At 48.9% G+C, this 26,591-nt stretch overlaps 1 protein-coding gene and 1 non-coding gene across 4 annotated transcripts in view; both read left to right on the forward strand.

Moving 5' to 3' along the window:
- Positions 1–21,058, forward strand: part of HRH2 (histamine receptor H2) — a 52,647-nt gene extending 31,589 nt beyond the window's left edge. Inside the window, exons 3-5 of one of the 3 annotated variants that reach the window (XR_008502740.2) lie at positions 1,026–1,168; positions 1,905–2,040; positions 18,098–18,212. Coding sequence is in view for 1 of the 3 variants with exons in the window: in XM_054489070.1 (XP_054345045.1) it covers positions 18,098–18,290 (193 nt within the window). In the remaining 2 variants the exon portion in view is untranslated. Of the gene's footprint in view, positions 1–1,025; positions 1,169–1,904; positions 2,041–18,097 lie in introns of all 3 variants that reach the window. The other 2 variants (XR_008502741.2, XM_054489070.1) reach the window with 2 other exon arrangements.
- LOC129037655 (U6 spliceosomal RNA) lies at positions 14,218–14,324 on the forward strand. The gene has a single exon (XR_008502892.1). It is a non-coding gene; the product is annotated as a U6 spliceosomal RNA (small nuclear RNA).
- Positions 21,059–26,591: the final 5,533 nt, after the last annotated feature.

Raw genomic sequence — 26,591 nt, forward strand, 5'->3', positions numbered from 1 at the left:
CAGCCCAGGCCCTCTTCTTCCCCCTCTTGACTTATCCTATTGGTTTAACGTCTGCTCCCCCTAGACCATAAGCTCCATAGGACAGGTTCCTGTCTGTGTTGTTCGCTACTGGACCCTAACACGTGGCACTGTGCCTGACACAGAACAGGCCCAGGAATATTGCTGATTGAATAAATGAATGAGTGAATGTCTTGTTATAGGCCCCCAGGAACCCTGAGAAGTGAACCCACCCCTACTGTAGAGATTAGGAAACCACATCTGTAAGAGGGAAGTTCCAGAAACCTCATAAGAACTCAGAGATTCCTGGTTCCCCTTTTTAGCTTGGATGTCACAATAAGCCTCCCTCCAAATACTGGCATCAGAGGCAGGCTTCTTGGCAGAATCCAGTACCAGCTCTGAATCATAGAACCTCGGGGTGGGAACAGCCTAACCCTTCTCCAGCTCCAGCACAGATGAACCCGGGAAGGTGGTGCGACTTCTGGCCAATAGCACAGACAGAGAGCTTCTGAGTCAGGATTGGAATCCGGAGTTCCCAACAACTTGGACTGCATCCACAGCATCACCACCGCGTGTCCTGGTTTGGCCAGAAGTCAGGGGCACAGCTTGAGGAGCAAGGCTGACTTTGTCTTTTGCTCCAAATCCAATCTCAGAAGATGAGGCTGCAATGACGTGTCTGATACACACACTTCTGAAGAAGAGCTGTTGCCCAGAAGATCAGTTTCCTTAAGGGTCTGAATGTGTTCACCCCTTCAAGAGCCCCGGCTTGTTAACTTATACATCCAGCTTAGTGAAATGCTCCCTTTAGCATATGGTTTCAGCGTTCCTGCCCGGCCTCTATGAGTGCACTTTGCATTACACCCAGGGCAGCTCACCCCACAGTCAGGGGCGCCAGCTGGCCCCACCACTCAGGAACCTGCTGGCTGCCTTGTGAAGCTGCTGCCCCATCTCACAGCTGCTGGGGTTGCTCTCCTGGGGTGTTGGAGGGTGGGTCTGCCTAGTATGAGTCATGGCCCCACCATTTACAGGTTTGATAACTTCAGGCAAGTCACTCTCCAGTCTGAGCTGCAGCTTCCTTACTGTAAAATGCTGATAATCATCAGACTTCCATGGAAAATCAGAAAAGGTGTAAAGGGCGCAGACATTTAGCATCATTCCTGGCATGTGACAGGTACTTCAGCAAACGAGAATTTTCATTCTTCACCATCTATCTCGCTTTCTTGTTCCTGTCTGTCTGCCCGCCTGCCTTCCTTTTTCTTTCTTTCCATTTTATTATAACAGTTTTATCAAGCTACATTTGACATATTATAGAATTCACCTGTTTAAAGTGGACAGTTTGGTGGTTTCTAGTATATTCATAGAGTTGTGCATCTACAATCACAATCCGTTTTAGAGCATTTCATCACCCCCCAAAAGAAACCCTGCACCTGTGAGCTGACCCCCACACTCCCTGCATTCCATTCCCTGCACCTTCACACCGAGGTGGCCACGCATCTGCATTCGGCCTCTCTGGATCTGCCTGTGTGACATTTCATGGAATAGGTGCTCTTCTGTGCCTGGCTCCCCTCACTTAGCATAACACTGCCACGGTGCTATCTTTATTTTCCGCCTTTTCTTCCTTTGTCCCTTTCTTCCATCCTTTTTGCTGTGATTTTCCCTCCTGTCTGTTTCTTCTTTCCTTCCCTTTCTTCCATCCAAGGGCCCATTTTTCCTTCCCCAAGTGTTTGGGCTTTAGGGCAGCTCGTGGCCTCTGTAGGCCCTGGGTGGAGAGCTCAAGGCTGCATCGTGGGCCACCGGAGCCCAAATCCCTGCCCGCCCAGCTTCTCAGGGCCTGCACTTCTGCACAGCGGCCATGCGGAGCAACAGCGCAAGCTCACAGTTAATCCTCTTCCTCTTTGTCTCTTCAGAGAGTTTGGGGAGTGAGAGCCCCTCCCACTCCTGGAGAGGAAGTCAGGGGAAGGAGAGCAGAGAGGAGGTGGGAAGCCCTTTACAGCCTCAAAAGTCAAGGAGAATAAATCGTGGCCCCCCAGGAGTCATTGAAAGGTAGAGAACCTTCCTGCATGGGTCTGGGGATGGTGACTGGAAGCCAGCTGGAGGCTCTGGCGTCTACCTGTGAACCCCTCCTTCCCCTCCCCTGCCCTGCCCTTGCCCTGATGTACACCTCCTGGCTCCCTCTGAGCAGGTCTGAAGGCGCTGCCTTCCCAGGGGCCGTAATGGGGCGGGAAGGGGCACCATGCCTTCGGGGCCACTGCTAGTACATTTGTACCCTTAAGAAGGAGCACAGCGGCTGGGCGTGGTGGCTCATGCCTGTAATACCGGCGCTTTGGGAGGCTGAAGCAGGTGGACCACCTAAGGTCAGGAGTTTGAGACCACCCTGGCCAACACGGTGAAACCCTATCTCTACTAAAAATACAAAAATTAGCTGGGCATGGCGGCGCGTTCCTGTAATTCCAGCTGCTCGGGAGGCTGAGGCAGGAGAATCGCTTGAACCTGGGAGGCGGAGGTTGCAGTGCACTCCAGCCTGGGTGACAGAGCAAGACTCCATCTCAAAAAAAAAAAGGAGCACAGAAAGGTGAACAAATCAGGAAAAGGCCCTTCCTCCAGGGGACCCGGCCCCAGGGTGCACAGCCTGGTAAGCAGAGGGAGGGCTGATTGCAGGCCCTTGATCCCTTCACCTGATGCTTTTGTGCAGAAAACGGCCTACCGTCCGTATGGGGGCTGCATACTTTTGAGACCCTTCAAGAGACAGCCCAGCAAAAGGCAGGAGTCAGAAAGCTTTTCCTGCAAAGGGCCAGATAGTAAATATTTTAGGCTGTGCAGCCCATTCGATCCCTGTTGCAGTGCCGCAGCTCTGCCCTTGGAGGGTGAAAGCAGCCACAGACCGTACATAAATGGATGGAGATGGCTGTGTTCTCATAAAACTGTATTTATGAACACAATAATTTGAGCGGCATATCATTTTCACAGGGTCACGAAATGTTATTCTATTATTTTTCAACCATTTCAACAAAAACAGATGGTGGGCTCAATTTGCCTGCGGGCTATCGTTTGCCAACCCTGGCGTGGGGGAAGAAATGTGTGCCATTTCCAGCCCCTGGCTCTGTGACCTTGGGCAGGTGGCTTGCCCTTTCTGAGCCTCAGCTTGCTCATCTGCAAAATGGGGATAAAAATGCCGCCCTGAGAGAATTAGGATAAGATTTAGCACCGATTTATGCAAAGTGCCTGGCACAGAGCAAATGCTTAGTTAATGGCAGCCTTTATTTATTTTTTCCCCCATGGCCCATTTGCCAAGGAGCAGCTGGAAAGTTCAGGGCAGGCTCTGTGGATTTATGTCTCAGCTGTGCTACTGAATTGTTTCAGGGGGGTCCTGACCCTAAGCCTGGTGCCCCCCATCTGAAAACGGGAGACTTGGATCGGTGTCCGGGGACCATTCCAATACTAACTATATATAAATACTTAACAACGGAGAGAGCGTGCCAACCCCCCAACTGTGTTGTGTCAAGAATCTTCTGGCAAGGGTGGTGAGGAACGTGTTTTTCATACTAATGAGTCGCTCGAAGTGTGGAGGCAAATTCAGTAAAGCGTGTCCTTGTCACGACTTGAGTTGCCGGTTCGGGAGCCAGGGGCAGGTGAGGGTGCAGGCTGGGCACAGGGCGGGACTGCAGAGGGCCCCAGCCATGGGGAGAGGAGACCAGACCAGACTTTCTCATTCCCCTGCCACAGATTGGCTGTGTGAGCTTGGAGAGATCGCATCCCTCTCTGAGTCCCAATTTCCCCATCTGTAAAAGAGAGCTAAGAATTCTGGCAGCTGTCCCTGTCCCTGAAGCAGCCGTGGTGAGTCACAGGGCTCCCTGTTTTGGGGGGTTCATTACGTTCGCAGTGGCTGTTTGTGGCAGAGCTTTCAGAGGGTGGAAGGGGGTGTGCCTGCATTGCAGGGTGTGCACAGCCCTTGAGGCTCTCCTGGGGCATGAGGACCATTCCCTCCCCGCCCTGCCTGGAGATAGGAAGTCGAGGTGGTCCTGACTGCCAAAAACTGGCAGGTGGTGCTGGACAACCATCAGTGTGCCTGCTTCTCCTGTCTCTGATCCATGCAGAAATTTGCAGAAGGTAGCGAGGGCCTCATAGACGGGACGTCGCAGGTCCATGGAGGACACTCAGTCACTCCTCATGTGAGGACTGACCACATCCCTTTGTCACCCAGGGTGGGTGGCAGGGCTGTCCCCAGTGCCCAGAGGATTCAAGGAACTTCTCCTTCTCATGCTGAATCTGGAGACACAGAGTTTTAAAACTTACTGTGAAAATGGAAGATAAAATGGAAAGTCATAGAGAACCCCATGTCTGTTGCCATCCTTCCCAGTCCCTGAAGTCACAGCTCTGTGCCCCCTTCCCATCTTGTTCCGGGTGCAGACACGGCCTTAATATCATGCTGGTAAGAGGATGCACATGCTCTTGTTCTGCCCCGCTTTTGTTCCACCTGGTGTTCGTTCCTGAGCAGGCTGCACGTCTCTCCCTTTTGTGGCTGCTGAGTTTCCTGCTGTCTCCCCCATTCACTCGTCCCTTACCAGACACTCTCGCAAGCTGGGAAGCTATTTATGACATGTCGCCAGAGCTGTGAAGGCTGACCTCCCCAATTTGCTGGCTGGCTGACCTGGAGCGAGTGACTTCCTCTCTCTCAAACTCTTGTGTCTTCTTCATCTGAAAAATGGGGCTGATCATTTCAGTGCCTGCCTCCCAGGGCTGGGGAAGGACCAGTTGAGTGAGTGCCCTTGCCCCAGGAGTGGAGCTTGGCGCACACACCTGGACGTGCCCAGGTGTAAGATGCTTTGTTTTATTCTGCTCTGGGACCTCATAGGCCACCACTTCACACAAGATGGCAAAACTTCGATTTTCCAGGTCAGGGAGCTCAGCCACTTCCAGTAGTAAACATGGTGGCTTTGGAAGCGGCACGCAGTCCGTGCGGGCTTCTCTCCCCTCCCCACCCGCATCCCCCCAGTATAAGTCCCCGGAGGCTGTCTGGCCCCAGTGGCATTCTCTGGGCCACTCCAGACCTGTCTTGTCAGCTTCTCTATCCATGGCACCTGCGTGGACATAGTCGGCCGGCTCCTGGGCTCTCCCTGGCATTGTCCAAAGCCAGCTACATCCCCCTACAGGCCTTGACGTCTGCTATGGGCCCCCACCCCTAGGACACCCTAGCAGGCAGTCCCCAAGGCTCAGCCATGTGCTCAGGCTCACTGTAGGCTCTGTGACATTTTGACGATCTCCTGCAGCCCCTGTGGAGGAGAGGGAAGAGGAACTGGGGTGCAGCATGAGGCCTCCTAGCTGCTATTTCTGTTCCCCTGCAGGGGCCCCTTCCTCTGAGACAGCCTTGTCCTGAGCTTCTAGATGGGAAGTGGAGCATAGCCTCTGTGCTTTCAGACCCCCCAAACTCACCTTCTAGTGACTCCAGCTCCTCTGCAATCTGGGTTTTGACCCAAAAGGAGAGTGTTGGGGGTAGGAAGCAGGGCCCAGCCTAGCATCTAACTCAGCCTACCACCCTACTCCCCAGGTGGTGCCCCCTCCGCCCTGGGTGGTGGGAAATGGCTCACAGGGGCTCTTGCAAACCTAATGCACATGGACACTCTCTCCACCGTTTCTGTTTGGGACTTCAGAAATTGTCTCTGCCTTCACCTGCCATTGCTGCCTGAGTGGTGGGGCCTGTGCCGACGACACAGACAAGCCAGGGCCAGGAGCCATGCAGTCTCCCTGCATGGCAAAGTCCAGCCCAGCCTGCCTCACCTGATAAGCATCTCATGCTGCCCAGCACGTTGACCCTCTCCCAACAACTACCTGGTAATTGTGACTACTAACCATCGCTGCCCTGGTAACGGTTGAGGCTGGTGGAGTCAGACTTCAGGGAGCTGGCTGACCTTGGGCACGCTGATTAACCTTTCCAAGCCTCGGTTTCTTCACTTGTCAAAGGGGGTGTTACTAGTACCTGTTTCAAAAAGTTCTTACAAGGATTAAAGGAGTGAATAATATAGAGGCTGGAGAACAGTGTCTGGCACCCGGTGAGCCCCAGAGGTCACCAGCTCGCACAGGAGTAGGTGCGAGAAAACCCTTCCCTATTGTTGCATCTGGCTGTTGTCTCCTCTTCACCCTATGATAAACATCTTCATGCAGGGAACACTTTGTTTCTTTCAGATTATTTCCCTAGAAACGGAATTTCTGGAAATAGTTACTGGCTAAAGGGGAGGGGTATATGAAGCCTTGTGCTACGCTTCCCATCACTATTTTCTAGACAGGCTGTGGGGGCCTCCTTGCTGCCAGCCACATCGGAAGGTTATTACTTCCTCGAACCCACAACAGCAAGAGGGCCCTAGAAGTGCTGCGGGGGCGGCAGACTAAGGCAGAGGGTGTAGACCTCAAGGAAAAGGGGCCACCAGCATTTAAGGATGGGCCAGGGAACAGGGAAGAGGAGAGAGGAGTCTTCAAAGGGGCTGAGGAGGAACCATCTGAGAGGTCCCCAGGTCCAAGGCCTGAGCCAGTCAGAGGCTACAGAGCCGGTAAAGGTCTCAAACCGAAGAAACTGGCACGGCGATTCAGGGCCTACACCCAAGACACAGCGCTCAACAGGCCTAGGCGATTCTCAGCTCTGCCAGGCACTGCTAAATGCCCAGGGGCAAACAGCAGGCCTCTTTGAACCTCCGTTTCCCCATCTACAAAATGGGCATGACACTTCGCCTGCCTCACAGGGCTGGGATGTAATGAGGGATGGTGACTGACATTGAGGATCGCCTGTGTGTGGGCCACCGTTGGCATGAGTGGGCAGGGGCCTGGGGGTTTCCTTCAGTTTGAAAAAAACATTTCACAGTTTTGAGGAGAGGGTGCGTCAAGTCAGCCCATCTCAAAGTGGCAGTTATTGAAAAGTTCGAGCAGCTGGGCAGGGTGAACACAGTCCAGGACTTGGGAGACCTGAGCGTAACCCTGATTCTGGAGCAGTGTGGGCCAACTCTGGGCCCCCTCTGAGCTCCGCCTTGTGCATTATAAGGCAGGGAGCCCCCCACTTTGCTGTGGGGCCGACCTGGACTTCTCAAGGCTCCACCACTCACTGTGAGTCCCGGGCAAGTGACTGAAGTTCTTTGGGCCAAGACTCCCTCATCTGTTAGAGATAAGAACAGGATAAATATCTGTCATATCGATCATGTGGATGTTGTAAAAGTTAAGTGACAGTGGGGATGTTAAGGGCTTCCTCCATGCGCACTCTTGTGGTTTTATTGCCAGCAAACCTGGGTCAGCAGCAGGAAGTGGATGGCAGGGAGGTGGGGGAGGGGCTCAGCAGGAAGTAGGGCTCCCACGCCTTCACTTCTTCCATGGGACGTGCTGCAACACACTCAGCACCGCCTACTGGCTGTGTGACCCCCTTGCTGGGTCTTCTAACCTCTCCTGTGCCTTAACTTCCCCTTCTATAAGACGGGGAGAATCTCAGCACCTGCCCCATGGGGTTGGGGTGAGAAGGAACTGAGTTAAGGCATAGAAAATGCTAGAGCCAGGCCACAGTGCAGCAGGAGCTCAGCGGATGGTGGCCTCACATGGTAGCTCTCGGGGCTCAGCACAGGGTTTGCACCTAGCGGAGGTGGCAGGATCCCGGTCCCTCTGCTCACCAGCTGTGTGACCTCGGTCAGGGCGCTCAACCCCAGGGAAGGCCAGTCCCCTCTTGTGTAAAGTCCCCCGCTGGCATGACTGCCGGTGGGGGTGAGGGGTCCCAGGCTGAGCACACACTACATGCTCAAAGACAGTGCTGAGTCACACATTTTGCCTAAAGTTTAACTTTAAAGAGGATGCCCATGAAAATTGTCCAGACCCACTCCCCTGCAGCCTCAACTCTCCCAGCAGTGAGTGAATATGCCTTACCAGAGAGGCAAGCTCCCTTCCCCATTCCCCCACTGGGGTATTCACCACCCCACGCAGTCACAGAATTTGAAGAAGAGCTGTCTGGGTCACAGACTTAGTCCAGTCGTTGTTCAATTCCTGACACTCCCCTGCTCTACAGCCTTCAGTGGCTCCCCAGTGCCTGCCAGATCAACACACAAATTCCTCAGTCAAGACCTTCAAACTCCGACTACAGAATCCCTTTCTGCCTTTCTCATCTTCTTCAGCCCCATGCTTCTTCCTCTTCAGCTGAGATAGGCCATTGCCTGTTCTCAGAGCATATCCCACAGCTCAGGCTGCTCTCTGCCTGAAGAGCCTTGCCCACCTCCCCAAACACCCCTCATGGCAACAGGCCCAACTCAAATGCCACCTGCTCCATGGAGCCTCTTGTGAACTCCAGAGCCAGAAATGGCCATACAGTCTTGCTGGTGCACGCCCACTCACACTCACAGGCAACACACCCATGCACACTCAGGCACTGGAGCGCACACACGCTCTTGTGTGCAAGCAGACCTGCCCCTGTGTGTAGTCTACACCTGTGCATACACTGGCACACCGACCTGCACAGGCTCGCTTACAGGCTCACAGTATGCACACATGCAGTTTTGTTTTTACACTGCAGCAATTAACCCAAGCATTTTATCACCCTTAAGTTGCTGGAGACCAGCGGCCCTGCCCAGATCATCTCCGTGTCCCTCATATTATCCCTCTGTGCCGTTTTGCCTAATCCATTTAGTCTGCCCCACGGGAAGCAGCATGTCACAGTGGGAGAGAAGCATGCTTTGAGGTCAGATAGCCCTGGGTTCAGATTTGAGCGTTGCTGCTGTGTGACCTGGGGCAGCTCTTACCTACGTGGAGCCTCACGTTCATGGTCTGTTAAATGCACACACCTGTCCTCGCTTTATAGTGCCATTGAGACAGTTAAACAGAAAAAAAGATGCAAAACACCCAGCTCAGGCCCCAGAACACGAGCACTTAGTAAATGCTACTTCGTGCCAGTCGCTTATTCATTCACCAGCAAATCCAGGGATCCTGCTAGAGTCACAGCCAACCCCCTCCCTCTCGCAGCCTCCCGGTCAGGTCCGAGGCTATAGCTCATGAGTGTTCAGGGATATGTGTCCCAGGAGCTCCCTCATCAAAATTCCCTTTATGGGCCTAAAGCTCCCAGACCCACACTTTCCCTTTGTCATGGAAAAAATGTAAAAGGGGTTAAGGCCTGTGACTGACAACCGTTGATCTCAGGTGAGTCCTACGGGGTTCATTTCATCTCATTGGGTGCGAAAGCGAACCCAGAGTGTTTGCAAAGCTCTTGCTGGGAGTCTCCCCGGCCTGCTCAGCAACCTGCTCACGCTGCTTGTTAACGCAGGATGAAGTGAGCCCTGCCTTGAAGGGAGATCCCTGCCATTCACACTGCCCCTCAGTCTCCTTCAAAGCAGACCCTGGGGGCAGGCAAACCCTCTGTGCTTACTTCCAGAAAACCAGGAGAAGGCCGTGAGAAAAGAATTCCTTTCATGAGCAGAGGGCTGAAGTGTGGTCATTTGGGCATATTGGGTAATGTTGGTTTGTGGCAGAAAACAAGGGGGAATGAAGAGGACACTGTGATTGGTCTCCAGGTGACTTTGTGTCCTGAAATTTCCACCATGGCGTATTTTAAAACAACCAAAAAATAAGTATGGCCTAGAGAAAAGGGTCGCCTCCAATTTTAGCAATAGCCTAAGGCAATGAGAAAGACCCCTGTGGGGTGGGTTGTGGCTGGCCCCAAGGGCAGGAGCCATCCCCTCTCCTCCCCAACCTCCTCCGCTTCCATTTCCTCCTAAAGGAGAGACCTGCCAGTTCCCAGGATGCAGGTGAAACTGACCCTCTCAGTCTGGGGTTTCTTGTGTGTTGTTCAGTACAGGATCAGCCCAGAGCCTCAGCACCCAGTCCCTCTACTGTCAGTTTTTTTGGTTTTGTTTTTGGTTTTTTTGTTTGTTTTGTTTGTTTGTTTGAGACAGAGTCTCACTCTGTCACCCAGGCTGGAGTGCAGTGGTATGACCTTGGCTCACTGCAAGCTCCGCCTCCTGGGTTCACGCCATTCTCCTGCCTCAGCCACCCAAGTAGCTGGGACTACAGGCGCCTGCCACCATGCCCGGCTAATTTTTTGTATGTTTAGTAGAGACGGGGTTTCACCGTGTTAGCCAGAATGGTCTTGATCTCCTGACCTCGTGATCTGCCCACCTCAGCCTCCCAAAGTCCTAGGATTAGAGGTGTGACCTACTGTCAGTTTTTAGGGACCCTCAGGGACAAAGCATTTACAAAGGAGGAGAAAGAGAAGGAGGATTCCCTGAAATTTCAAAACATTCTGCTTCTCTCATCTCATCTCACGGCTCTGACAGCCTCTTCTTCAGGACTGTCCCTGTTGTACAGATGTGGAGAGGGACTGAGGAACGGAGAGAGATGGAGTTGTGTGAGACCCAGCAGCAGGAGATGAGGAAGGCTCAGACAGAACACGGGACTCCTGGTTCCGAATCTCACACCTCCTCCCATTCACTCCTAGCATGCAGTTGCTGCTCAGATGTTTGTTGAAGTGGTAAACCTCCCTCACTGTCTCCCTCAAGGGTTCCTGCCCACAAGGCTCTTACAGGCTGGCGGTGAGAAGGTAGATGGTGAAATAAAGCCAGAAAGTAGGTACCGGCTACCGGAGACAGCCGGGGAGAAGCTCGACTGCCTCTGACCATCTGTGAATTTGGGAGTTAGAAGACAGGAGAATCACTATCCAAAACACACATGAACACTTACTATAAACTTGGACAAGGTAGATGATGAAAGATCCAATGCCTGCCTTTATGACACTACTGTTTAGTCCGGGAGACAGACAAGTAAGCTGACACCTAACCCAGGGACATAAGTGCCTCGGCAAAGGAGCTGCAGGAGCCAGGAGGGAACCAGTAATTCTGGGAGACCTCAGAGACAGCTGCCCATAGGAGATGATACTGAACAGAATATTGAAACAGGAGAAATTGGCCGGGCACAGTGGCTCACACCTGTAATCCCAGCACTTTGGGAGGCCGGGGCAAACAGATCACAAGGTCAGTTCAAGACCAGCCTGACCAACATGGTGAAACCCCGTCTCTACTAAAAATAATAAAAAAAATTAGCCAGGCATGGTGGCATGCACCTGTAATCCCAGCTACTCAGGAGGCTGAGGGAGAATTGCTTGAACCCGGGAGGCGAATGTTGCAGTGAGCTGAGATCGTGCCACTGCACTCCAGCCTGGGCAACAGAGCAAGACTCTGTCTCAAAAAAAAAAAAAAGAAAAGAAAAGAAAGAAAAGAAAAGAAAAGAAAAACAGGATAAATTGACTAGCAAAGAATAAAATACAGGAATTTAAAGCAGTGAGAATAACAAAAATCTGTGCAAAAGCACAGATGCAAGAAATAGCAGGATAACACATACAGATGGTGGTTCTGTCTGATCATTTGTAGGATAAGCAGTGGAGGGAAATGGGAAGGGGCACTGGCATTCATTATCCGTTGTCCTCACATTAGCCCTGTGAGGTCGCTATTATTAACTCATTTCACAGATGAAGAAACCGAGGCTCAGAGCGGGGCTGAGCAAAGCTACCCAAGCAGCTCTGAAACCGGGTCCTGTCCCCTGTTGGCTGAACATATTATAACATGGTCCATGTAAAAACATGAGATTCAGATTCAAATGACGTTTATTTAGGAATATGATTAGTCTGAACTCTCTTAACTGCAAGTAGCAGAAACACAGTTAAAAGAGGATGGGGTTTGGGAGATAGGTAACTGACTCATAGAACTGAAGACACTAAGAGTAGCTTCAAGCATGGTCGGACCCAAGGGCTCAAATGTCCTCAGAAATTTGTCTTTCTCCAACTTTCAACTCGGCTTCCCGCTCGAATTGCCGCTGTAATCCTCAGCCGGAGTCTTCCCATAAAGCCACCAGCAGGTCCAAGCTTCTATCTTAACATCTTTGCAGACCCAAGGGAAAAGTATGTCCCTTTCCTACTATTCCAACAAAAAGCTCCAGGCTTCGCTTTCATTGGATTGGGTCATATGTCTATCCCTCAACCAACTGTCACGTGCCCAACCCTGAAGCCAGGGCAAAGGGAAATAGGTCAACTCCACCTAATCTACAAGGACAAGAAGTGGAGAAGGTTGAATTCTGAAGAAGAATCAAGGTGCTGTTAGCATGAGAAGGGGAACTGAGGATGGAAATGTGAAAACGAGGTGTTTATCACAAACACTTACTGCTAGGCAGATACTGCATTATACACACCTAGAACCCCGTTAACATCCGCTAAAATAGCTTCCAGTGTTCTGGCTCAGGGCAAAGACAGGCCATGGGACCGTGAAGGGGGTTGAAGAAGATTAAACCTATTAGAATCTCTGCAAGTAGTAGGTTGGTGCAAAAGTAATTGCGGTTTTTGCCTTTAAGGGTAATCTGTACTAGAGTCTACACAGCATGGGAATCCCAGCTTGGTGTCTCATCCCAGCTTATGCACAGCATGGGGGGAAGTAAGAGAGAGGGGGGGCTCCTGCCACTGGGCTTTTTAAAGCTAAATATGCATGTCAAAATGCCTCAGATAATCACTTAAACAACAGAAGGTAGAGATTCCATATGGTATGGAGGAAAGAGAATGAGAAAAAGAAATCAACTTCAAACAAGAAAAGAGGGGGGAATATTTAGAAAAAAATGGGACAAATTTAAAGCACAAAAACAGATGGAAGAAATGAATGAAAATAAATCAGTAATTACAATGAATATAAATGGAATAAATTGGCCAATTAAAAAAATACAAAGATTGTCAGGCTTGGTTTTTTAAATCCAAACAAACGTTTTTACAAGAGACTTAAAATATAAAGAACATAATTTTTGAAAGCATAGGAAGGAAAAAAAAGATATACTCAGCAAATACTAACTGAAAGAAATCTGAGTAGCTATAAGCAAAAAGTATACTATCTTTTTTTTTTTTTTTTGAGATGGAGTCTTGCTCTGTCACCCAGGCTGGAGTGCAGTGGCACGATCTTGGCTCACTGAAAGCTCTGCCTCCTGGGTTCATGCCATTCTCCTGCCTCAGCCTCCTGAGTAGCTAGGACTACAGGCACCCATCACCACGCCCAGCTAATTTTTTTTTTTTTTTTTGTATTTTTAGTAGAGATGGGGTTTCACCATGTGGGCCAGGATGGTCTGGATCTCCTGACCTCAGATCCACGCACCTCGGCCTCCCAGAGTGCTGGGATTACAGGCGTGAGCCACTGCGCCCAACCAAATATACCATCTTTAAAGATAAATATGATCACCATATTTTGATAAACAGTTCAGTTGACCAGAAGGATAAATTTTAAATTTGTATGTGCCAAATAACCCTGCTTTAAAAATATGTAAAGTTGACAGAACTACAAAGAGAAATTAACAAATAATCATTACAGCAGAAAATGTATAATATACCTCTATCAAAATTTAAACATTAAGCATGTAAAAAATTAGTAATTAATATTTGGGAAACACAAAACGCTTAAGACACTGTCTCTAACAACTAGAGAGTACATATGCCTTTCAAGCACACGTGGAATATTTAAAAAGCTGACCACGTATTAGGTTAAGAAGTATGTATCAGCATATTTCAAGGCACTGAATATGCTTCATACAGAACAATTATCTGACTACAACAAAATTAAATCATAACAAAACTCTTACATAGTTGTAAACATTTTTTTAATAGATCATGGGATGAAGAAAAAGTAATTATGGATATTAGAAAACATTTTAAAGTAAACGACAATGAAAATGCTGCACATCAAAGCTTATAGGATGCTGCTAAAACTCTACTCAAAAGAAAATATATAGCCATAATGGCTCATATTTTTAAAAGCAAATTTGAAATTTAATGATTTAAACAGCCAATTTAGGAAGTTAAAAAGAACAACAAAATAAACTCAAAGATAATTAAAGAAAGGAAACAGTAGAGACAAAGGAAGAAATTAATGAAACAGAAGACAAAGATTTAATAAGGAGAAGAGCAACAAAACCAAACTTTAGTGCTTTAAAAAGTTCTGGCAAAACTTGTTAAGATAACAGAATGTAACAGAATAAACAACATAAGTAAAGACTATGAATAATAAAAGGGAGATATTAATAGAGATGCTGCAGAGATCAAAAAAGATAATAAGAACATTGTGATCAATTTTATGCCTAAAACAAGAAAAAACTAAGGTGAAGTGAATGAGTAAACAGAACTTGCCAAAACTGACTTGGGAAGAAATAGAAAACCTGTATTGCCCTGTAACCATTAAAAATAAATAAAATGGCAGGCTCACTTTGGCAGCTCATACACTAAAACTGGAGCCATACAGAAAAGATTAGCATGGCTCCTGTGCAAGTATGACATGCAAATTCATGAGAATTCCATATTTTAAAAATAAATACATAATATGAATAAAACACCAATAGTATTTGGTTTTGCAAATGAGTTCTACCAGACACTCAAAGAAAAGAGATCACTGTGAAGTCCTATACAAACTCTCTCAGATGAGAGAAAAAGAGAGAAACTCTCCTATTTATTTTATGAGAGCAGATTCAAAAATAAGTATGAAAAAGGAAATTACAAGCTAATCAGAAACATGAACATACTTACAAAAATTTCAGAGCATTAGAAAACATAATCATGCAATATTTTAAAGGAAAAATATAATTCCTCATGACCAAGTTAGATTTATACAGAAATAGAAGGTTGCTTTAATATTAGAAATGTTACTAATGTAATTCAGCTTATCAACAAATTAAAGAAGAAAAAACTTTGTGAATATTATATCAATAGGAGCAGAAAAAAAAAACACTGAGTAAGTTTAAGCATTTATTCACTATTTGAAACACAAAACAAAATCTCTGAGCACATTCTGAATGGAAGGAAACTTCCTTAACCTGAGGAAATACTAACAAACCACTTCTAAAATAAGGAGCAGAGCTGGCCATCACACTTCTATTCAATATATTACCGGAGATCAGTCCAGTAAGACAAGAAAAATAAATTTTAAAAAATAAGAAGGGGGAGAAAACAAAACTATTACTATTCACAGCTAATAACCATCCTCTATACAGAAACCAAAAAGTATCTACAAATTGTTGTCATGAATAAGAAAGTTGAGCAGCATTGCCAGACATAAAATCAATGTACATTGTCAGCTTTTGAAAACTACCACTTATAAGAACAATCAGAAAATTAGACATTGAAGAAGAGCTAAATAAGTCTTTCAATGATTATATACTTTTCTTCATAAAAATCTGTTATGTCTTTTGTTAGATGAGTACCTGGGTGCCTTGTGATTTTGGTTGTTGTTGTAAGTATGGTATCCTTTTATAAATTGCATTTTCTTGCTGCCTCTTTCTGATACATAGAGAATTGGACTCCATATGTGCAACTGAATTTTGTATACTGATCTTATGTGCAATACCCTTGTTATATACTAACATTAATTCAAATGACTCATAGATTCTGGAGGAAAAGACTCAGTATTATAAAGATGTTTCTCCTTGCCAAATTAATCTGTATGTTCAGAACAATTCCCATTAATCCAAAGTGTTCTCGTAGAAATGGACAAGCTGATTCTAAAATCTGTATGGTTGAGAATAGGCTCAGGAATAGCCAAGTCTTTTCTAAAGAGGAAAAAATAAGATATAGCAATTAAGTCCTTGGTGGTAATTCTGCAAGAATAGACAAATAGACCAGTGGAAAAGGATAGAGAATTCAACTAGCACTCAAATACCTATACACCGGGGGACAGGTCCAGTGAAGTCCCGAGCAGAATTTCTTGTAATGGTAAAAAAAACTCGAAACAATCCAGATGTCCTTCAACAGATAAAAGCATAAATAAATTGAAGTCTATTCATACAATGAAATACCTTTTTTTTTAATTATGGCACATTTTAAACATATACATAGTAAGGCTCCCTGAACCCATCACACAGATGTAAATAGTTATCAACTTATGCCCAATCTTTTTTTTGTTTTTTTTTTTTAACTGCTTCTTTTGGAGCAGGACTACCTACCCCCACAGGTAGTGTACCCAGAGTAGATTTTTTTTTTTTTTTTTTGAGACAGGGTTTCACTCTGTCCCCCAGGCTGGAGTGCAGTGGCACAATCTCAGCTCACTGCAGCCTCAGCCTCCCGGGTTCAAGTGATCCTCCTGCTTCAGCCTCCCAAGTAGCTGGGACTATAGGTGCATGCCACCAGGCCTGGCTAATTTTTGTATTTTTTTTGTAGAGACAGGGTTTCACCATGTTGCCCAGGTTTTGCCATGTTGCCCAGTCTGGTCTCGAACTCCTGAGCTCAAGCGATCGGCCTGCCTTGGCCTCCCAAAGTGCTAGGATTACAGGCATGAACCACTGCGCCTGGCCCTGAAGTACTTTAAAACCGTGAAAATGAGCTACAGCTATACCTATCAATAATATAATGTTAAACAATAACAAAAGGTTAGCTACAGAGAAACGATCATAAAACACAATTTTATGTAAATACAAGTGAAATACAGGCACAACAACACAATAGATTGTTTAGGGATACAGAAATATTTACTGAAACAAATCAGGGGCTGGAAAAGTTCAGTTTCCTAATCTGACAGGTGGTTCCACCGGTATTCTTTTCAAAACTCCTTAAGCCATGTATATGTGTTTTATATAGCGTCTCTTTGGATGCTTAATGCATTTCATTTAAAAATATTTAATGAGTAAATTGACATGTAACAAAGAGATATGACTGAATAGAGAAAGACTTGAGATGTTTATTTTCTTTTTAGTTAATCTCTATGGTCTGAGTTTGTTACTATGAACATGTGGTATTTCCAAAATAGCATTATTTTAAGTGATTTTTAGGCCCCTTAGAAGAAGGGAAGTGGTTATTTCCTAGCCTAGAGCTAGCTGTTCTTTGATAATTTCACTGAGTGTAATGAGAATTGCCTTCTCAGAGCCACAGGCTGCGTCTGGAATGTTAATGCAAGGGCAAATACCTGCCTGCTTGGTCAAATATGTACACTGCTAACATGGTAAAGGACGCCCACAGGCTCTGAAATGCCAGAGGGATGACCTTGAGGCCCAGGTGCAGGTGGGGTGTTCAGGGAGGAAGGGCCACACCCAGGCCTTCTGCAATGGCCTGGCCGGCACATGCCCTCACATGGAAGAAAGCGCAGATGTCAGCTATGTCCTTGTTCACAAAGCCTTACAAAGTCAGGCCTCCAAACCCACAGCTATCATCAGGTGGACGCTAAAGGCATGAGGGTTCCCTTCCCTCTCTCTATGTGGAAGGGAGAGGGAGCAGTACGCTTGATTCCCTTGGTGGCTGAGGTGTTCACAGCTGATTTGAATCCCAGATGGAGTAACTCAGACTTCTCCCAAACTTCTTCCCCAACTCGGGGCATGCTGCAGATGCTCAGGAATCATCTCACTAAGATTCAGGAATAGCACACTTTGACGGGGCTCCTACTACCAGACAACCTGTGTGTGCTTACTTTCATATGTATTCTGTAACACTGAATTCTTTCAGGAGTAGGAAAAGTGAGGGCTGCGTGCAGTGGCTCCTGCCTGTCATCCCAGCACTTTGGGAGGCCAAGGCAGGACAATCACTTGAGCCCAGGAGTTCAAGACCAGCCCAGGAAACAGAGTGACAACACACCTCTATAAAAAAGTCAATTTAAAAAAACTAGCCAGGCATAGTGGCACGCACCTATAGTGTCAGCTACTTGGGAGGCTGAGGTGGGAGGATCCCTTGAGCCCAGGAGTTAGAAGTTGCAGTGGGCTATGATCACGCCACTGCCCTCCAGCCTGGGCAACAGAACAAGACCCTGTCTCAAAAAACACAAACACAAAAACAAAACAAAAATCCTGAATTGGATATTTTTATCTTCATTTGAAGTCCAGAGAAACTAAGTAAATTGACCACAGGCACACAACATGTTAGAAGCAGAGCTGGGATTTGAAAGCAAGTCTCCTGAATACTCCTTCTTGTGGGTTGAGGGAAGAAGTCTTTGTTGCCTATAGGCTGCTCTGGGTGGCAAAGGGTGGTTCCCCTCCCCTCCCCACCCCATTCCACCCTCCCCAGACCCTGGCTTAGTAGAAGCAAAATCGAGAGGCTAAACCTGGGCTGCCCCCGCCTTCGTCTGTGGCCACCTCAGCCTGGCATGTGCTTGTGTCTCCTCAGGAAGCCAGCACTGTCCTGCACTACGTGCTCCAGCAACCTCCTGAGCTGCTGCAAGAGCCTGTGGGGGCTCAGGTTCCTTCAGAGACACATGGGAGGCCCCTCGGAGGAGCTATCGGGGGAGCCACTGTCTGAGGATACACAGAAGAGACCTCCCCAGAAAGCGGTGAGGACGCTGCCCTCTGAGGCTGTCTAGACCTAGCCCCAGGACACTGAAGATACCGCTCCTGGTCCCCAAGATGTGACTCCTGGAGCTCCTAAGGACCCAGTCTCCAAAGCCACCAAGGACTCACCCTGGACTGAATCTGGGGGCTCCCAGAACACACAGCTGGGTGTGGGGTCCTCAGGCCTAGGGCGGAACAGCCTATTCTGTGCTCAGCATTCCCAGACAGGCACGCAAGACTCCTCTGGGCCCGAGTGGGCTGAATCCCATGGGTTCAAAGCTCACGTTGGTGCTGGCCCTGGGAGTCATGAGCAGAGATGGTGGGACAGACGGGGATGCGTGCACATGTGTGTGCATGGGTGCATATGTGTAGGAACGTGCATGACCTCTGAGCAAGGCAGAGGGTACTGAAGAAAGCATTGGCCTCTCACTCCCTCATGGGTTCTGCAGGATGAAGGAAAGGAAAGGAAAAGACAGAGAAAGGAAGGAAATAGCTTTTCATGAGCACCTACTGTGTACCAGGTGCTTCCCTGGCATGAGCTCTCGTAACCCTTATAGCAACATGAGTTTAGAGCAAGAATCACCACCCTGACTTTACAGAGATGGAAACTGAGGCTCAGAGAAGTAAGGGACCTGCCCAAGGCCACTCAGCACCTAGAAAGTGTGCCTACCACATAGGAGGCACACAAAAATATTTGTTGAATGGGTGAATGAATGACAGAACGGGTGAAAAGCCAGGCCTCAAGCCCACACTACTGACACTGCACTACACCGCCTCTCAGGAGAGAGGGCAAATATTTTCTTGACTCAGCCACCTTCCTCCTAGCAAGGCTTAGACCCCCAGGCTCTGGGGGTCCCTTCCTGCTACAGTATGACCCTCTCTGGTGCTTGTCTTCAAGAAGTGGTGTGTGGTGGACTTGCTGGAGAGAGTGTCTGCAGCCAGGCATCATGGAGGGAGGGATGGAGCTTGAGGGACTGTAATGGTTGTAAATGGGGGAGTTGGCCCCCAGCACTCTCTGGTGGCCGTATGACGTTGGGCATGTCTCCTGACCACTCTAAGCAGCTTTTGATTCCCCTGTCCAAGAGGGTAGGCCCCCTGTTCCTATTTACAGGATCCATAAAGAGACTCAAAGAGATAGGGTAGTGCCAGCCCCAGAGAGAGGGGGCTGTGGGGGTATTTCTACCCCCAGGGCTTCTCAGTGGCATCTCCTGGCTGTCCCCTGACACTCAATCTTCCCTGGTTTCCAAGATGCTTCATGATCTTCCCGCTCCCTAACATCCCCGACCTCCCTTTTCTGTCCCTTTTGCAACTCATTGTCCTCTACCTGCCATCAGATGTGGCTGTTCCCCAGTCTCAGTTCGGAGTCCTCTCTTCTCACTCAGCATCTCTCCTCCTGTGACCTCGTCTGCACCCACAACTCCAGTTACAAGGCACGAGGTTCGGTTATGAAATCACTCACAGATTTATAACTGCAGGCTTGGCTCCTTCCAGGAGCTTGAGACCCACTGCCGCCTCCGCAACACCTCCACCTGGGAGTTTCAGAGGCGCTCTCCCTCAGCGTGCCTGCAGCTGCGTGCCTGCCTTCCCCCTGCACCTGCCCTGCTCCCCAGGTCCCTTTCTCAGACCAAAGCCTGCCCGGGCTTCACAGGCTGAGGGTCCACCTTGCCACCTCCCTTTGCCTCGGTCCTCATGGAGCCCTGGCTCCACCGTCTGCTGGCTTCTCCCCGTCTACTCTGTGTCACTCCATCCGACCACCATTGTCTCCATCAGGACAGTTGGAACACCTCTTCTCAGCACTCTCGCCCCCACCCAGTCCACCCCCTACCCGACAGCCAGAGTGGGCCATGCCAGATGCAACCCAGGTCATGCCACACAGGTAGATAAAACCATCTTCAGCCCAGCCCTCAGGCCCTGTGTGCTGGGACCTGCTGGGCCCTCTCCAGCCTCCCCCTGTGCCAGGCCTCCTCCATCACTTCTCTCTGGCCCTGCTGTTCTTTTCCTTTTAGTTTGATTAACTCACTCTGCCCATTCCATGCTCAAAGCTGTTTCCATGAGGAAAGGCTCCTCCTGTTCATTTTAGTGCCCTGAAATGTCACTTCCTTGAGGAAGTCTTCCTTGACCCTCCACACCAAGCCAGGCCCCTGCCACACCCCTCAGAGCTCTCCTTGGAAGGCACTGGCATGGCTGTTTGCGTGATTCCTTGAACGTTGTCTGTCTCTCCTCCTCACAAGGCTGTGGGTCCTGTCTGTTTCTGGTGACCGTTGTCTGTCTAACCCCTAGAGGAGAGTTTGTCACATGGTAGGAGCTTAATAAATATGTGTTGGATGAATGATCAGAGAAAAGAGAGTGCAGAGAGTGGCCAAAACAGATGCTTTCAGCAGTGTATCTGCCAATAAACCTAAAGGCATGATTTGCCCTGGTGATTCCCCAGAGGTGCTTAGTCTCTTGGCTGAATTCCTTCTGGAATCCCCAGAATCCCCTCCTTGGAAGTTTTCCCAGGAGTCTGAGGCAGGCGGGTCTCTCAGTCACGGCCACATGACCTCAAGTGAAAACAAACCAGTCTGGCTGTTCACAGACTCAGCTGGTCAGAGCTCTGGCCCAAGGGGCCCACGCACCACCCGCCACTGCAGAAGACGCCTCCACGTCTGTCTCTGGGCTGCCTCCACCTTCTGCAGGCCTCCTGGAGCCTCTGCTGGCTGCAGAAGTGGGGTGCATGCTGCCTGGAGGAGGAACATCTGTGGTGGGACCCCAAATCCATGTTTGTGTTACCATCGTGTTCCAATAAAACTATCGAAACAGATGCTGCCTCACGGTTTTATTTTTTAACTTCCTGGTGAGGAAATGCTTCCCAAACTTCATCATACGGTGTCTTGATTTAGAAAAAGAGTCATGATAAAATGCTGGGGTAAAGGCCAAATTAAAAATTGCCTCAAAAAGTAAAGACGTTTTCCAGAAGCTAGTTTCATCTTAAAGAACCACACCAGAAATGAGGGAAGGGCTGATAAGAAGGACCTGGAGACCCAGGTAGTTGGGAGGAGATAGGTAAGTGTTCCTGAAGTGGAATAATTCTGAAATTGTCAGATGCAAAGACACCTTTTTTTACGTGGGAGAAAGAGGCACCTTTAAAATGGAAAACTTGCCAATCAAACAAGCCCACAATAGAGAGTGGGTGGATGAGGCACAAGTAAAAACCAGGTCAAGAGAAAATGCACGGATTTTGTGCAAGGAATGAATCCCAGAGCTACCAACAAAAGGGTTTTGAGGAGGAAGGAATGGGGCAGGCCGGAGTTGAGGATGATGTTTGATCACCGCAATGTCAGCTGTGAGCCGTGCTCCCTGGCATGGTAGGGAAGAGGCTAGAGGTTGTGGAATTCTGAGCTTCCAACCCTCCAGAAGAACCCACCAAGACACACCTTGACAAATTTTCACAAGAAGCAGAGAAGAGATTGTGTGTAAATCAAAGCTTACAGGAACTGCTTGGCTGAAAATGAGTTCAATATATATTTCAGGGGAGAAAAGACAAAGCTGGAAGACTTGGGAAAGGTGAAGGTAGTAAATTGGGTTGGCAGATGATGCTAAGCAGTCCTGAACTGAACTGCTAACCCCTGAGCGACAGCCACGGGGGTGATGAATATCGGGGCTCTTTACAGTCAAGCAGCCAGGACTGGGGCCTGGGAACTACAACATCCAGAATCCTGTGCCAGCAGGCTCAGATGCCACCAGTGGGAATCAGAGAAGCAAAAACTGTGATCGTTAACTAGGCAAAGGGGAATGGGGTTGCAGAGGGGGAAGGAAACCAGAGAGTCTTTGGGAAACTACCAAGACTAGGGGATGTGAGCCCCAAACAGGCCCCATGGGCAGACTGGAGGCTTGGCGGCCACATCAGGAATTGTGTCTCCTCCGTGAGTCACGGGAAGCCTTTGAAAGGTTTTCAGCAGAGGGGGCTAAAATGATGCGGTCTGTGTTATGAAAAGAGTATTCAGGCTCCAGTGGAGAAAATAGATCAGGGGGAGGATCGGGGGCAGATCGTGAGTCCCCTGCAGCAGGTGGGGGTGGACGGGAACATTCTATGAGCATCTGCTCACTGCAGACCTCAAGCTACATCTGGGAACCCAAAGGAATCAAAGCTCGTGCCCGCCTGAAAGATGGGCATGCACCTAAACGTTACAAGGGAATGAGGGAAGAAATGAGCTGTGTGGAGAGCGGGGTGGCGGCGGCTGGGAGGGAGGCACAGTGCCCGAATGTGGGAGGAAGTGGACGCAGCAGCCGTGAGGTTCTAGAGGAAAAGGCTCCTGAGTACCCTGGTTCGGGTGGTGTTTAAACCCGGTTTAGATGCAAGCTGGGTGAGTTGCTCGGTAGCCAGACTGAGGGGTGGTTTGGAATCGCATCCCAGCTGAGCTGGGTGGGATGGAGAATCCCATTCTACTCACAGCAACTTTGCTGTGAACCCCAGCAAAGCACCCGGAAATTCCCCGTGCTTGGTGTGGCCATCAAGACTACTGTCGAGGGAGAGTTCATCACCCTCATTGTCCAGATGAGGGAGTGGAGCTCGGGGAGTTCAGGTGGCTCTCCCCATGTCACACAAGCAGGAAAGCATCGCTGGGGACACACATTTGCCACCGGAATTCCAAGCATCCAGTGAGAATTCAGGACCCTCAAGCCTGCAGGGTGAATGGAAGGAGCCCCCCCACCCCTGCTGCCCCAACTGTCAACAGACCTCGGGGCTCATAACTCAATGTTTCGGAGGTCTTTGCAGAAGTCAGTGCCGTGTCCCTGACCTCCTCATTCAAGGTCACAGAGCACAAAGTGCTTCTCACGTCCTGAGATGCCACCGGGCAAGCTGCTGCACTGGTCTGACCTGACCTTGGCCCTCACCACCTAGGCCATTTGGGGCATTGCCAGAGTTCTCGTGCATCTGGTGGGCCTGGCAGGACTCTCAGGGAAATAGGGCCCCAAAGGGACGCAGTCTGGGCCACGTGGCTCCCAGATAAACCGTCCATCACTTTCCACTGACTTTTACGAGCCCCTTCCTGTACCCAGACATGATGTCAGCCCTTCTGCAGCCACCAGCTCATCTCTTCTGTGACCAGCCATCCCAGGTAGAGATTAGCATCACCATGAGCTGTTAACAACTCCGAAATTAACAACCCGAACAAGCAGCATAGCTGGGGCTCCAGCCAGATTCGCTTGTCTCCAAAGTCCAGGTCCTTTCTTTATACTTTTATCTTGAAATTAATTGTTAAGGACATAACTGATAATAGACATACAATCTCTTTTTAAAATGGAAACATTACAGAGAAAGGTAGAGTTTATTTGACCCCCTGCCAACAATCTTTTTTCCCTAGCAATTTCTTTCCATGCAACCACTGATATCCTAGTTTGCTGTATGGTATTTGGTTCAGTTTTATTTATTTTGTTTTTTTAACAGAAAAGTTGTACTGCACCTAAGGAACCAAACTCAACAGTATGTCTTCAAGTTTCAACCATGCTAGCACATAAAGATCTTCCTCATTATTTTTAGCCGTGGGAAGGTGTTCCATGGTATTGGTATTGGTAGGTACCCCACAGTTTAGCTGTCTTCCTAGCCACAGACATTTGAGTTATTTCTCTTTTTTTGGCTGTTTAAACAGTGATATGCTGATCATCTCATGCACATGTGCAAGTGCAGTTTTTTTGGTTGTGTGTGTGTGTGAGTGTGTGTGTGTGTTTAGCATAAGTGTACCTGCAAGTGTTTTTCTGGATGTGGAGTATACATGCTGCCAAACAGCCCTCCAGAAAGGCAAAGCATGTTCACACTCCCACCAGCAACACTGGGAAGAAATTGTCTCTTTACAGCCTCAACATCCCACCTGTGCCTTCTAGTCCTTCTAGTCCTCCTAGAGATACCCTACTTCCAGTGCAGGACAGAAAAGGTAGGTAGAAGAAATACTCAGACTTCTCCTGAGGCTCACCCCAGGCTCTGCATGAGCTCTACCAAGTCCTGCCTTCCTCCTTGGATCTCTGTGGAGGAAGCCAGCCCTGCCCAAGTCACCCAGCTCTTACAGGCTGTATCAGCTAAGAGTGGCCACAGGAGTGCTGTGTAACAAACATCCACAATATCTCTCGGCATGTGGCAGTAAATATTTATTTAGCTCATTCATCTGTAGGCAGCTAATCTAGGATGGGCTCTGCTGGGATGGTTCAGCATTGCTTCAGGTGTCTCCCATGCTCTCCTGGGACCAGCAGGGCCACCCAGGCATATTCTTCTCCAGGAAACGGCAGGAACATAAGAGACAAGCCCAGCAACACATGTGCATTTCAAGTTTCTGGGCATCTCGTCTGCAAACACACCATGAGCCAGAGCAAGTCCCATGGCCAAGCCATGGATGGAGCAAGTAAATCCACCCCTTCCCTCTCCAGTGGAACTGAGGTGAGGGGTGAACGACTATCTAATCCACCACAGAAGCCAGGCCAGATATGACCTGAAATCTGCCTGATGCCAGAACCCTGCAGAGCAGGGGTCTCAGGATGGAGACAGGGTCCCCCAGCTGACTGGAAATGAGTTCTTTAAAGCTCCTCATTAGTGAAGCTGCCTTCAGTCTCCTACACACACCACAATGATTTTCTACCCTGCCCCACAGTGAGATCTCTAAGACTCAAATCTGGGCCTTGGCACTGCCTGGCTGTGGGCCTTTCAGTGTTCCACCCCCACTACCACTGCCCCACCCCACATGGTCTGGCTCTGCCTAACGGTCCAGGCTCACTCACAGCCCTCCCCCTTTGCTGCACTCTCCCCTTCCCCTCTTGCCCCAGGACCCAGCCTCTTGTGCATGTTCTCACTCCATGGTCATGTCTGCAGCAGAATTCCCTTCCCAGGCATCCTTCAAGTCCCAGCTTGGGCCTCACCTCCATTTCAAAGTGATCCCTGTCCCTGTTCCCAGAATAATCATTACTTCCTCCCTTGGCACATCCCTCTGTCCAAGAGACACATCACAGACATCCCAGAGGGTCCAACTCAGATGCCTTCAGGGGCCACCAAAGCTCACTGGCTTAAGACAAATAGAAGAGGGTCCCTGGCAATTTACAACCAATGTCCCTGCTGTTGATCTCCACCCCAGCCATGCCAATTGCACGCATGTTTATATGACCTTGACCAAAAGGGACCACAGCAACTCTGCTAGACGATGACGCTGCCACCTGGGACTGTGGTCCCAGAGTCTATTTTTCAGGGGAAGACATAAATTTGGATATTTATTAGGAATATTAGATGGGTTAATATTTGTAAAGCTCTAAGAAGGATTCTGGGGGCATCGTAAATGCTGTATACCTGTTAAAGTAAGTGGATAGATGGAAGGGAGGGAGAGAGGAAAGAAGGGAAAGGAGGAGGGTAAATTAGATAAATCTCTCTTCAAAAAGTTGGTAATTTAAAAAAAAATGATATACTGAAGCAACCAAGCCTTTTTATAGGCCACGTTTGACCAGAACGCTGCCAGTTTGTGGACTCAGAAACAGAACTGCCCTGTTACTTTGGGGGAGCCCCTAGAGGACAAAGTAGGGGTGGGGTGTGGCCCCTGCCCAGAGCAGACACCACCGAGGATGCCTCCTCCATTTCCCTCTGCCATGACAACACCGCACACACACTTCCCTCAGCTCCTCCAGGGGAACTGGAGAGAGCAGGGAGACCTCAGAGGACAAGAAATACAGAGAGATTGGGAATTGCCTCTGTCTTGACCAGGGTTTCTCTGCAGTGCTCAAGAGAGATCCCAAGAGCCTTTGGACCTCAGAAAGTGTCTTCAGTGAGCCCACTCCTCTCATCTTCATCACCACTGCCCTAGGTCAGTCCTCGCCATACCTTTCCTGTACTTCCCACTAGCCTTCCAGCCCTCATTCCCTCCTCATTCAGTGTGTATGGACACCTCCCTGTGTCCCCAAGGGCATCTCAGAGCCAGCAGGTCATGCTATCTGACTGGCCTTGAATTCCAGCTGAGGGAACAAGTCACACTCCAGTTCCCTGATCCACCAATGGAGAAAATTGGTGGTATCTGACAGAGTTGTTGGAAGGTTTCAAAGGATGTCATGCCTGCAAAGTGCTTGGTATAATGCAACCAAAGAGCTTAGACAATGTCATGTGCTCAATAAGCATCAGCTGCTGCTACTGACAAAGTGCAAGTCACTGAGTGTTCTGCTTAAACGCCTTTGTAGCTTTCATTACCTTTGAATGCAGAGCTGGCTCCTTGGCTTGACATTCACAGCCCTGCCTGATCTAGCCCATGCAGCTTTCCCTGATCCCACATGGATGCAGTTGCCACCCATGAGATGTACACACCCAACTCTAAACGGTACATTCTTGACTT

Source organism: Pongo pygmaeus, chromosome 4 (genome assembly GCF_028885625.2).
Source record: "Pongo pygmaeus isolate AG05252 chromosome 4, NHGRI_mPonPyg2-v2.0_pri, whole genome shotgun sequence".
Taxonomy (NCBI): Eukaryota; Metazoa; Chordata; class Mammalia; order Primates; family Hominidae; genus Pongo; species Pongo pygmaeus.